At 41.9% G+C, this 14,103-nt stretch overlaps 1 protein-coding gene across 3 annotated transcripts in view; it reads right to left on the bottom strand.

Annotated features, from left to right (window-relative positions):
• KIAA1614 (KIAA1614 ortholog) overlaps positions 1 to 14,103 on the bottom strand; it is a 58,513-nt gene that overhangs the window by 39,376 nt on the left and 5,034 nt on the right. For 2 of the 3 annotated variants that reach the window (XM_089515907.1, XM_089515908.1), the window contains exons 2-3: positions 12,369 to 12,474; positions 7,014 to 8,012 (exon numbers count right to left, since the gene is read on the bottom strand). In XM_089515907.1, the coding sequence (XP_089372033.1) occupies positions 7,014 to 7,986 (973 nt within the window). In that variant the 5' untranslated portion in view covers positions 7,987 to 8,012; positions 12,369 to 12,474. Of the gene's footprint in view, positions 1 to 7,013; positions 8,013 to 12,368; positions 12,475 to 13,218; positions 13,265 to 14,103 lie in introns of those variants that run through there. The other variant, XM_089515909.1, reaches the window with a different exon arrangement.

The following is a 14,103-nucleotide window of genomic DNA, read 5'->3' on the forward strand; positions in this document are numbered from 1 at the left end:
TCAGAGTGGGGACTGCAGTCAAGAAATCATAAGAAGACTAAGAATGGGGAGGGCAGCTAGGAGAGAACTAGAAAATATCCTAAAATGTAAAGACATACAGTACAACTGAGCACAAAAGTTAGAATCATACAAGACACTGTATTCCCTATTGCCAGGTATGGATGCGAGACCAGGACAGTTAAGAAAGCGGATAGGAAGAGAATTAATTCATTTGAGAATTAACTGGAGAACAGTGCCGAGATTACCATGGACAGCCAAAAAGCCAAACAAAGCAGGTCAAATCAGAAATCTCTCTGGAAGCCAAGATGACAAGATTGAAGCATACTTTGTACCACATCATGAGGTACTTTGGCCACATCATGAGGAGGAATGACTCACTGGAAAAAACAGGGAAGGTAGAGGGAAGCAGAAAGAGAGGAAGGCCACATGCCAGATGGATGGACTCTATTAAGGAGGCCATGGGTATTTGCAGGGCCTGAGCAGAGCAGTGGAGCATCAGAAGTCTTGGAGATGTCTCATCTACAGGGTCGCCATGGGTCGAGATCAATTTGAGGGTGGATTACAACAACAACAACAACAAAGCTGTCTAGGCCAGCTTGCTGTTCTCCTAGACGTTTACCTGTGCCAATCAACTCGCCATACTCCTACTTAGAATTTTTGTTCTGAACAAACATGTCAGTCCCCTTCCCAGTATTTTGGGGGCACATCAACTCTTTATTTGGCAGACAAGATTGGTGTAGATAAACACCAGTGTGGCACCACTAATTTTCAGCAGTACATGTAAGACACAAATGAAAAACTTATGACTTCAAACATACATGAACACACATCAGGAAGCCACAATCCAAACTCAGTTCCCAGGAATAGGCAAAAAATTGTAGCAATTCACATTATTTCTTGGAAAAGTTCTCTTTGTTCACATAATTTGTTTTTCAATTGTTTTGCTCCTCTCCAAGTGGGAGTGGCTAGAGATGTGAAGAATTCTCTGTGCTGACTCTGTGGGGATGCCAGTGTCAACATTTCCCATTCCTTCCCCTCAAATAATCCTAACACCCAAACTGTACAATGCCTTACTAGGCTGATATAATCCTTCTTAGAATAAAAACTTTATTCTCTGTTTCACTTTTTGGGCGGGTTATTTTTCAATAATGTTGAGTTAAATACAGTGCAATAAAATATGTGTGTAATCAGCATTGCTGCTTTGGAGAAAATAGAAAATATCTTATTTATTTCATCTCATTTCTGAATGCTTCTCAAAACACAATCTAATATACATTTATTATTGATTTCAGAGAGATATACTCCCAGGTAAATGCTCTTAAGATTTCAGTTTTTACTCTTGGTGAAAGCAAGGGTGAGAGGCAGAACAAGAAAGTTCAGCCACAGCAACAGGGACTGGGACTGCAATAAGAATTCCTGCTTTGGGACAGAAAAAAAACCAAACTTATCTGTCCTTCATTTTATATTTGAGGGACAATCTAATGCCCTTTGATTTCCATTTATATCAGTGGAACTTACTCCCTCCTGCACTCAGGAACTATCCCTTCTGCCCCTTCCCCTAACAGGATGGAAAGAGAAAAACTGAAAGGGATCCTGTATATGCACACACTAATTTCAGCAGAGAAAGCATAATCACAACAACTGATTTCCCTCCAAGAAATGAGGGAGGGAGGGATGGGGTAGGGTAAGCAGAAAGAGGAATATGGTGGGGGGAAACAGGAATTGCTGCTTCATGAAAGCTCTCATGGTGTGGAAAGGTGTGCAAGGGTGTGCAGACATAGGCCAGAAACTGTGGCCAGGGCAATGAGGGGAGACAAGACTTGCTAAGGAGGTAGAATGTCATCAATATGGGAGGAGGAGAAAATGGAATGAAGGATTTGGGGAACAGTAAACCACATACCCCAAAGAAACAATGGACTTTATCACACGAGGGAAATAGGACAAAATGAGGTTTAAACAGCCAATTATCCCATGCAAAACGCGATATAGCATTTAAGATTTTTACATGATGTCACTATTAAAGAGACAATAAAGAGGCCATAAAGAGGCGATAAACAGCAACAAATCATTCATGGGGAAATCCTGAAAATGGTTTATTGCTGTTTATGGCCTCTTTAATAGCGATGTGTCTGAAAATCTTAAATGTGATATTGTGTATTGCATGGGATAATCAGCTGTTTAAACCCCCAATTTTCCCTGTGTGATAAATTCCAATGGCAGTTGGAATTACTTTAATTTTTTTTTTACTTTTATCTTCTGAAGGAAAAGATGCTGATGAGAACCAATGACTCTGGATGTTTGCATGTAATGTGAATAGAGAATTTAAAGATGCAAACGCCAGTATATCATCATGTACAGTTACCATAACTTTGAAAATTTGTCCAGTATCTACTACATGAAGCGAGAAACTAGCCTAAGTTAGGAGCAGATAGCTGTGGGAATAAAGTACAGTCCGCCCTCCGTATCCATGGATGTGCCATCTGCAGATTCAAGCATCCACAGATGGCAAGCCTGCAGTGAAATGGTGGAGGAGGAAGAAGCAGGAGAAGGAAGAGGCAGGAGGAGGGGGAGAGGAAGAAGCGGGAGGAGGAAGAGGCAGGAGGAAAAGGAGGAGGAGGAAGTGGCAGCACAGGAAGAGGCAGGAGGAGGAGGAAGTGGCGGCAGTGGCAGAGGCGGCCACTTGCCACCAGCCCCACCACTGATGAGAGCAGAAGGGAGGGAGAGAGGGAGGGAGGATAAGTCCCATTGTTCCCAATGGCGGTGTAGCTGTGTGGCCGCACCACCATTGGGGACAATGGAGACATGAGCATCTGTGGATTTTGATATCCGTAGGGGGGTGGAACAGATCCGCCGCAGATACCGAGGGCTGACTGTAGGAAACAAAGCATGATCAAAAACTATCTAGCAAACTGATAGGTGCTACAGAGTTCCAAGTATTTTAATACATAGTCTGCATATGTTTACAGTTAGGTCCAGAAATGTCCTTTGTAAGAACAAAAGAAAACAGGAATTTGTCATGAATTCAAGTTGTGTGCCAGATACTAGATACACACAATACTGTGTGTGAATGGTGACGCAAGCCGACAGGCAATGTTCAACCCACTATTTATCCAGTGGTCATCTCTGTTATTAAGCCAAGGGAGCCAGTGTTGTCAAAGACAGCTCTGTGGTCATGTGGCCAGCATGACTGCACAGAATGCTGTTGCCTTCCCACCGAAGTGGTACCTATTTATCTACTTGCACTTCTACATGCTTTCAAACTGCTATGTTGACAGAAGCTGGGACTAGTGACGGGAGCTCACTCTGTCTTACTTGACTGAAATTTCAGGATTAAGACCAAACTATTAACTAAGGTAAATATATACACATTAGACTGTGATGTGGATAGGACTGCAATCAGCATTATTTCTGGATACATCCAAATTATTTTTGCATTAGCAAGATGTCAAAATAATAGGGAAGTGGGGTATATGGATGAAAGGTCTAAGTCTAATTATGATTATTATGGTACATAGACACAAACTGCATACAGTAAGTAGAGTCTGAGGATCAAAACAAATTAGATGCTGTGCTCATAATTAGAAGCTATTAGCATGTTTTCTCATCAGTAACCGCACTGCTTCAGAAATACAAGTCTGGGCAATCAGATTTGCAAATTAAGCTTGTGTTTACCTTCAACAAGCCATCATATATAATGCTGATGAATTATCTCACATTTCTATACCTATATTTTTCCCCTTCCTGGCATTCTCTGGAAACTTTTTGCTACCTACAAACTAATTTTTTTACACATTTTTATCTCTTTATAAGGGAAAGGAAGAAATAAAAATGTTTCACCATGAATATTCTACTATTCTTTCAATAGTAAGGAGTGTCTTTTTGTAATTCTTCTGTCTAAGGTAAAAAGAATATAAGGGAGGAATGTAGATAGGCAGATTTTCCCTCTGCTTTGCATTATAATAGAATCAAGGAAATGAGTATTTACTTATGGTTTCCTCCAGCTTTCACAGAAAACTAGATAAACAGGGGAGATGTTCCCCCCCCCCAACACATTTAGAACAAACACATAGTTTAAAGAATATATATGTATATATAAATAAAGAAACTTCACAATAATCATTGTCTGCCTGGAAGAATGATTATTTCAGACCAGTAGCAATTGTTTGATTTCTAAGTCTGCATTTTGTACAGGCTTATCCACCCTTCTCTTCTCATTCCTCAGCAGGTGAAACCGAGTAGTACCCAGACAGTTTTCGTTTCAACACATGTTGGGTATGTTGATCATGGCTTTACCTATTAGAAAAAGTCTTCAAATAATCAAATAGAAATGACCCTTCCCTTTGCTAACTGGTAAATGCTGTGATGTGCACCGGTTGTTATCAAAGTATCATAAACTGGAATGTATTGAAAGGGGGTCTGATACACCGCTCCTCCCAAATAATATGTTCCTCATAATGTAGCTTTTCCTAAACAATAGACAGGCAAAAATGGCTCTGGAAAGGGTTTGTTTTGCAAAGAAAAGGGGGAAAAAAAGAGTATTAGATGAGGCATTTCCAAGAAACTGTATGAAGAACTTTCTCTCAATTCATCTGGCAAGAACAAGCTGTAACACAATCTAAGAAAGGACAAAGTGTGGACATGGGTAAGCAAGATGCTCTGTTTGACTGTGGCAAGAAGCTGAAATGTGGCATTGTAGGATCCTATGGCTAAAACAAAGCATAAGACATGCAGAATACATGTCTTGAGAGAGACATATCATGTTTGAAAGAAATAACATGTTTTCATGATCAAATAGTATTCATTGCATAAAGGAACAGTCCTTCACATTACAGGTTCTGCATCCTGAAATATTCACTTTGAAGAATAGCAAGCAATTTTTGCTTTCACTGTAACCACTTGCCACTGCCTCTGCCAATCATATGTTCCTTCCTGTTACAGGGAATATCCACTATTCATTTATATGGGAGTAAATCAAGCAGTGCAACTAAGATATAGGTTTCTCCCTGATGATCCCAGGGCATGTTTAGTCCTCTCCTCGCTATGCGCAAGTCAACTCCAATTTACTTTGTCCCACATAACTTACTGTGAATTCAACTTGTTCCTATTTTCACATTTTCTTTTGACCACACTGGCATGAAATGGAACTTTGAAAACTTTTTTGAGGATTTTTTTTTTGGGGAAGGGACAATTAGATAATTACACATCAGGAACACACAGAAAGAACATAAGTTACCTGAAAAGGTACATTCTTTGACTGAGGGACTGTCTACATAGGTGAAAAAATGTGTGTTTATTTCACTTTCAGCTCTCTTGGAACAGACGAATGTACCTTTCTCACAATGTACCTGTTTCACAATGAAATTGCTTCTTTCACATTTTAAAATTCTCTTTTTACGCTGCAGTTTTAGGGAGGAGAAAGATTGTTTACATGTTTATCAGGATCAGGGTGCAATTAAGGTGGGGGGGCTAGCTGAATGGCTAGACTAGTCTGGCATGCTTGGTGTCTGTGTCTGTGTCTCCTCTGTGTGTGTGTGTGTGTGTGTGTCTGTGTGTGTGTGTGTGTTCAGGGCATAGTAACTAAAGGCTAGCTGGGCTTCTGAGAGATCCCCTCCATCTTTGCAGAGGTTGGGGCACTCAGTTGCATGTGCTCTCCTTCGCTCATTCATGCATTCACTCACTCAGGTGAAGCGGGAGGAGGAGGAAGTGGGCAGCCTTATCTATCATTAGTTCCATTTGCTGTGATACACTTTGATGAATAAAACTGCCCATCTCCTTCACTGCGTCTGCCAGCAATGGAGCACTTTTCCCTGGTTGCTACTGCCTCATTCCCACCAAACCCTTGAGGTAGCCCCTTAATGTCTGTGTCTCCTTTGTGTGTGTGAGGACCCGAGAGAGAGCCTTCTCAGTGGCTGCTCCTTCCCTGTGGAACTCCCTTCCACAGGAGACTAGGCTGGCCCCCTCACTGCTGGCCTTTCATAGGCAGGCAAAGACATTTTTGTTTAAACAGGCCTTTTGAGATTTGGCAGGCTTGGTTTTATTGGGAGATGAGATGGTTGGACTTGGACTTTTTAATTTTAACTCTGTACGTTTTTTAAAAAAAACTATTTGAAATTTTTATATTTTTATGGTTTTAATTGTACAATTTTATCTTATGTTTATATATGTTTGCCGCCCTGGGTCCCATTTTGGGAGAAAGGTGGGATAAAAATAAAATAAATAAAATAATAATAATAAAATAATGTTGTTTTACTTTGGAGCAACTTCACCAGCAAGGCTCTGCTGGAGATGGGGTGGCAGCAACCTGGTGAAGCGTTAAATTGCCTGCACTCAGAGAGGAGGAGATGGACAGCTTCCGTGTGTGCATAAGGAGACATTTAAAAACACATTTTAAAAAAGGAGGGGGAAAGGATTAAATGTGGGAGGCAACCAATCAAACTGCAAACTGGCAAGACTGACATGTAAATAATAAAGCTATTGGTTGCTAGGTTTGGGCATGCCAAGAAGAAATAGAAAAAGTTCACTCCCTTTGTACCAATTTGAATTTGGACACAAATAGAAGTGGCAGGCAGTACAAGTTAAGTCTGGTTTATTTCAAATTGGTGTGGCACTAATGTGGGGTCATTGTGGACCAGGAAAATATGAGGTGAAACACCTTTTATTTTTGGTCAGTATAGACAATCCCTGAGTGAGTCTTCAATTTTTCTTTTAGTGAAGCCTGTAACTGTGGTGTGATCTTTATAGATTGTAAGCTTTTCTGTCTTACAGCCTTACATGAGAAGATGCCTAATATGTCCCTTGCTCAATTTCTCTCCCTCTCCAGGATATATACAGGAAACAGAGGAAAGAGAAAGCAATGATTGAATGGGGAGAAGGAAAAGATAGATGCTATGGCTCTCAGGTACAGTACTTTCTAAGTTCTTCCTGTATATCTTCCTCGCTTTGTATGCTCACCCCATCCCCAAATTACAAGAATAAATCACTTTCAACAACTTCACCCCCTCAAATACACATACCATTACTGGGCTCATCATTCCCAAGGACTGAGGTTTCCTTCTTGTGATGATGTAGAGTATGCAGTTCATGTGAAGAGTAGCTATTAAACTGTGACATGCTCAGCATCTCCTGGAGGATAGAGCGGTTCTTCTCCACTCTTTCTGCCAGGGACAGGGAGGTGGCATTGCTTCCACCACTGCCAAGACTATCCCAGCTCTCTGTCCTCCACAGCCGTCCTGTTGTCACCATCCCACAAGTATCATTTTTGCGGACAGACGAACAGCTTTCCAAATCCCTGGCTTGAACTAGATGGTCTTCTCCACCATTCACTTTTTCAAAAGATTTTTGGAGGCAGGAAAGGTCCTTTAAGGAGCTAGCACCATAGAGACCACTTCGGGATGTTCTTTTTGTAGTTTTTCCTACATAGCCTTTTTTATCCAGAATATTTCTTTCTGGAAGCCTACGGAACTCCTCAGGTGAACTCCAGGCAATGTTTATAGATTCTTCTTCTGTCTTAGATCCTTTCAGATTGTCAAAATCATTGACATAAGAATTTCCTGGGATTGATTCCAATGATTCTTCCTGCCTAGAATGTGGATAATAGTCAGTGCTGTCCAGCAGCACATCTGTCAGGTACGTGCGAATCTGAGCCTGCGGTTCCACTACTGCATCCTGAGAAGTAGGATCTGTTGGCGACTTCCCCTTCCAGGCCTTACCTTTCTTCAGAGAAGCCCGTTCCTGGGATGGTGCTTCAGCTTGCCTGTTAATGGTATTCTTCTTCTCTTTTAGTGCTTTGACTTTGGATTCCAGAACGGAGGTGCCCCTGCTTGGATCCCCTGAAAGCCCAACTGGAACCCATGCTGGCCCATTGGGGCAATAATTGTCTATATCTTCAGGACTCTCAGGGTGTTGTTTGGATCTAGAAATATTTTTTACACATTGTTTCATGCTTTTCAAGACTTTCCTCCTTTCAGTAGAGAAATTTCCATCCATGTTTCCACTTCCAGCAGGCAATGGACCTTTCATGACGAAACAAGAAAAGCAATGTGAATGAATCCCTGCTTCTTGGCCAGGGGAAATTCTCCAAAGTTAATGCATACTAGAATGGGTCTACTGCTTCTCTCTCAAGAAAGACACATGCAGTATACACCTCTCTTATACTTTTGCACTCAAAATACTAATAACTATGTATTATAGCCAAAATTCTGCACAAAGTAAGTCCATTCTCTAAAATATATATAATTTGTGTACAACTGTATGTTTATTGGTTGTGGGGGCACAATTGCAAAAAAGCAATCACCTCAAGGAGGCTACAGATTACCCTCTTTCTGTCTCATCTGTTACTGGTTCTCAGGTAAGTCTCAACAACTGAATACTCTCCCCCCCGACACACACACACACCAACAATAGGCACATATGTAAAGGCTGTTGGATTTGTTGTTGTTGCTTTCATCCAGATAATATTGCAAGCATTGCCTGATTTTTTTTAAAAGGTTCTTAAGAAAAACACAAATGCATCAAAACACTGAGCACATGCCCAATGATTTTCAAACTTATAAAGTCAATATGTACCTACAGTAAGTCTCACAGGATCCGTGGGTCTGCTCCAGTTCAAAGTAACAACAGGATGTAAGCTCAAGTGCTGTCTGTGGCTCAGATTAGCCTTTCTTGATTTATAAATGTACAACTTATCATTTCACCTATACAGTCCACCCTTCATATCTGTGGAAGATCCATTTGTACTTCCCCACAGATAAAGAAAAACATGGGACCTTGAGTCCCATTGATTTCAATGGCTGGCGCAACATGCATATGGACACGAACATGGACATGTGCATGTGCTGCCATTGAAAGCAATTAGGCTTGCTGTCTGTGGATGGTTACATCCGTGGATGACAAGCCTGCAGATATCGAGGGCCTGATGTATTTTATTAACTAGGTGGAAGGAACTGGAAAAACCTCTGAGTATTCCTTGACTAAGAAAATCCTATGAAATGTATGGAGTCATGATAAGTAGACATGTGTCTTGAAGATACACACACATGCACACATCTAGCTTCAAAGATTGAAAATGAGTGGGGAGGTGTTGGGGGATGAACTTTGACTACCATAGCGTCTGAATATTAAAAGACCCATTGGTTGCCAGAAACTAAAGATTTTTCAGTTCTTCTACCCCACCAAGAGAATCAATATGGTGTAGTGGTTTGAGCGTTAGACTAGAAGCCTGGAAAACAGGGTTTGAACCTTGCTCAGCCATGGAAACCCACTGTGTGACCTTGGATAGCTCACATATCAGAGGAAGGTAAAGACAACCCCCTCTGATCAAACTTTGCCAAGAAAACCCCATGATTGGTTCACCTTAGAGTCCCCATAAGTCAAAAATATCTTGAAAATATACCAGAATCCTACCATTACAGTTACCAGTTACTCTAGCCATCATGGGCTAAATTTATTTAACTGTGTCCACAGCATGCTTCAAACATTTGGAATTCACTCTGGAAAGGATTGTGGAATAGCTCATGGATGGGGAAGTAGGGACAGAACAGAGGAGGCATTAGGAGCTTCTTTCCCATACTGGGTTATTCCAGCTGTGCAAAGCCAACAAGCATGGCAAAAGGAGTATCTTGGCAATAGGTACTTTCAGCCTCCCTTTGGTATTACCCATGATATTGGAAATTGATTACTAGTCTCTTATTTGCAGGAATCTTTGAGTCAGCACTCAGTTAGTGAACTGAAGAGACCCAAATGTACATTTAGGTCTATCTCAATCTTTCAGAAAGCTGCCCCTTAAAGATTAACAATACTTCTCTCCTTTCAAAACAGTTATTTTTGTGCAATGCACACAGCTAGGTAACATCCGGTGAGTAAGAACATAGAGATATGAATTCCATAATTACCCACCAAAACTGTATGTTTTCTATAAACACGGGTACTACTAAGAATTGCACACTGCTTATTTTTGTTATGAGTATGGAATCTCATCCTTCACAATGCCCTAAAGGCATTGGGTTGGAAAGGATTCAATAGCATCACCCAGAAAACAATTTACTGGATGTTTTGGGATGTGACTGGGATGGTCCACAGTTTTCTGTGGGGATAAAATACTAATTCTTAGTTGTTGTTTTTTCAAACTTTGTTTAGTTTGTATTTGCACCATGCACCTTAGCTAATAGTATTCTGTGCTTATAGAACACTTTGGGTGAAATAGAATTCATTCTCTTAAAGAGAAGACTAGTCTTCTTAGTATATAATCTCCCATATGACCTCCAGAACACTAAGGCTTTCTCTCAGTGCCATCACCATCACTCTGGGAGAAAGGCAGCATATAAATGAAATAAATAGATAACTACAGTTGGCCCTTCATATACACTGATTTTTTTATACACCGATTCAAGCATCCACGGTTTGAAAATGTTCAAAAATAGTATACATTTCAAATATCAAACCTTGATTTTCCAATTTTTATAAGGGACACCATTTTGCTATGTTTATATATTTAATGGGACTTCAGAGTGGGGAGTGGGAGAAAGCAACTGCAGTCTGGATGTTGCTGGAAGGATGAGGCTTCCTTTGCCTTTTTAGAAGGAAGAGTGTGAGGGGGAGGAAGAAACTCAGATCTTTCTGTCATTTTGAGGAAGAGATGTCTTTTACCTGCTAAGAAAGGGGCATGAAGGGGAGGAAGAAACTGGAATCTTGGAGCTTGTGTTTGGCTGGAATGGTTTCTTCTCCTTGTTTAGGTGTGGGACTTCCTTCACTTGGCAAGCCTGCTGGTGACTGCAGGAGATGTGCTGTCTTTCCTCCTGTTGTGTTCTCTGCACCTGCTGCAGAAGGCCTAGCAGGAGATGTGCCTCTCACTCACTCATCAGAGGTGCTTTCTCCATCTTGGAAACCTGCTTGTGAAGGTGCAGCAGAAGAGGCAGTCTAATGCCAAACCATCTAATACAGCCAAGCCCTCTAGGGATCAGCAGTTGCTGTCTCTTTTGGTCCCTCTGTAGAGTATCTGCAAACATCTGCAGCCTAGAAAAGGTAAGCTCTGACATTTTATGCAATAAGCCACTTTAATTGCTTGTGGCTTACATAAAGTTATTAATTTTATGGCTCTATCAGAACACCTTCTCCTGGTCTCAAATGATACCCAGTGAAACCAGCTTCCCCATTTACATCAGTCTCAATTTAAAATGCAGGTCCAGGAATACAACTCCAGTGTATACTGAAACACACCTATATTTTAGGATGACAATATATGACCTGCCCTGGGGGTGCCAGGTAAAGCTACCAGTCGAATGATGGGTGTGACTGGAAGTAAAGCAGAGATCCTCAGAAAGATTCTAGAAGCAATGACAAGAGAAAGATGAAGATGGTGTAGCAATGCAAGAAGTAGGCTGGCTTTGAGACATTATAGGGATAGTGTTCTTTGAAATCATGGTGAGGATCAGCTCCTATTCACAACTATGTTTGAATCATCAATCCTTTCAACAATTTCATCCCTCTGACTATGGGCTACTGCTGTGATTGGAATAACAAACTGAGCATTATTCCAGTGAATAAAACTATGTAAAAGAGTGACTCTCACAGGAATGTTATAAGAAGAAAAAGAAAATAGGAACCATTTCCATCTGATCATAGAATCATAGAGTTGGAAGAGACCGCCATCCAGTCCAACCCCCTACCATGCATAATATTGTTGGAGTGTATGATTGAAACCTCAGTTTGGCTTGTGGGGAGGTTGCCTTCCAAGGCCAGCTCCAGAAATGGGCAAAGACACATGTTTGCCAGGACCCAAGCAATGGGACAGCTGACCAAACAGTTCCACCATCCTCAGTTTGCATAAACACTACAGAAAAAGCAGAACAAGAAAGCAGAGTTCTTACGCACAATGTACTTCAGGTTAAGAGGTGTATGGTGTGTGTGTGTGCCTTGACTGAGGTGCCACTCCTATCCCCAAATCCTTTATCTGACACTTCTTGTCTCTCATTCTCCATCCAACCCTCCATTCGAATTGGCAGAAAACATTTACATCCGTATGCCCTGGTGGAGCAGTGGTTAAATGCCTGTACTGCAGCCATTCACTCACAAACCACAAGGTTGTGAGTTCAATCCAAGCCAGGGGCTCAGAGTCAACTCAGCCTGACATCCTTCTGACTTTGCTAAAATAAGTACCCAGCATGCTGGGGGAAATTAGCTTACACTTTGTAAACTGCTTAGGGAGTACTTAAGAGCATTGATGAGTGGTACAGAAATGTACTTACTAGTGCCATTGTTATGCCTTTGAAGGCAGGAGAATGCAAACAAATTTCACAGGAAGAGAAGAAGGGAGGTCACTGTAGAAGAGCAATAAAGTTACTACATTCTGAATAAACCAAAGGAATACATACCAAGCCTCCTTGGATCAGCAGCAACCTTGCTTCTGTGAGGGAAAAGGGAACTGCATCGATGTGGGCAGCCGTGCCACAGAGCCGCCGTTCTGCGAAGACATTCCTCCTAGATCCACCCAAGCAAAATAAAAACATTTAAAACACTGTGGAAATCACAACCCAAAATCCAGGCTGAAGTTAGTCATCCCATCTCTCAAGGGTCCTGAAAAGAAGAGCAGCCGATGAGGCCTAATTGATTTATGACGCATAAGATATTTCTTCCGTGTGGCTTCTTTTTCTCAAACGTTTGGGCAATGCTTTTCTTTTAGCAGCGCACAGTATTCGGACCAATACTATAAAGCAAAACAGTTTCCCCTCTCAGACTCCTTACAGTCCAAGAGACGGTAGTTCGTATTTTTTTTAGTTTAGTTTGCTTTTAAAGCAGTGCTTATGAAACTGGAAAGAAGCCCTAACTGAGAGAGAGAGAGAGAGAGAGAGATGGCCAGCAAGCGAAGGAAGGCAAACAGTCTTTTTTTTTGCAGAAGGGAGAAATCAGACACAAGGAAGCCTCAGAGCTAGGCCTTAGGAAAATGAAAAATACGGTTTCCTGCTTTCTGAGTGTGTGTCTGAAAGGAAGGAAAGGAAAAGGAGGGGAGAATAACTCAGCTGGAGTTGGAGTAACTAACACTCCTCAGCAGCAATGTGACCTCCCTTCTCTCCTCTCCTCTTTTCTTCTCCCTCCCTTTCTCTTTCTCTTTCCTCCCTCCCTTGGCCTGCCTTTGCCTCTGCTTTCTCAAGCCAGCTGTGCACAAGGCAGGCCTTTGCCTTGGGAGCTGGAGCTGGCCCTATAATAATGCAAGACGCCGCATACCAGGGAATCCAACCCAAAACCACGGCCCTTGCTGGAAGGAGGCCTGCCTCTCTGGAGTGTCATGGAGGGACCTGTGCAGTTGCTATGGGCACCAACCAGCCCCAGAGAAAGGGAGGCCAAGGAGAGGAGGAGGAGGAGGAGGAGGCCTGGATGGAAATGGGGGAGAAAAGTGTTAGGAAAAGGCTCAAATTAGCTGAGAGCAAGGGGGAAAACACACACACTGAGTATGTAACTGTACACTTCAGGGCCAAGGCTACCCCCCTTCCTAGTCTACCAGAGGGAAATTTGGAGAAAGAAAAGTATGTGGAAGAAGAAGAAAGGAGGAGAGGGGAGGCAGGGCCAGTTCTGGCTGCCATTCAGGAAGGCCCCCCTTTGTTTAGTCTCCATCTTTGCAGGGAGCTGGGTTGAATTTTAAGCACCGTCGGAGACCCACTTTGGGATAAAAACAGAGCTTTAAGGATTCTGATATGATTAGGATACGTGTTAAATCAATTTTTATAGTCCCTGTATTTACGGGGTGAGCAGGCATCCTCACCGCAGAGGAGGACAAGGCGCTGCGAAAAGGAAAAGGGAGGACATGGCCAAATAAAGGTCCAAAACACGCTGCATAAATAATTGAGACCGCTTTAACTGCCCTGGCTCAGTGCTAGGGAATCCTGGGAATTATAGTTTATTAGTCCAAAACACACTGCATAAATAACCCAGTTTGAGACTGCTGTAACTGCCCTGGCTCAGTGCTAGGGAATTCTGGAAACTGTAGATTATTAGTCCAAAATACACGGCATAAATAATCCAGTTTGAGACTGCTTTAACTGCCCTGGCTCAATGCTAGGGAATTCTGGGAAATGTGGTTTTCTGAGACATTGAGTCTTCTCTGGTAGAGAG

This window comes from Sceloporus occidentalis, unplaced genomic scaffold (genome assembly GCF_023333645.1).
Source record: "Sceloporus occidentalis isolate IW3139 unplaced genomic scaffold, rSceOcc1.0.p SCAF_3, whole genome shotgun sequence".
Taxonomy (NCBI): domain Eukaryota; kingdom Metazoa; phylum Chordata; class Lepidosauria; order Squamata; family Phrynosomatidae; genus Sceloporus; species Sceloporus occidentalis.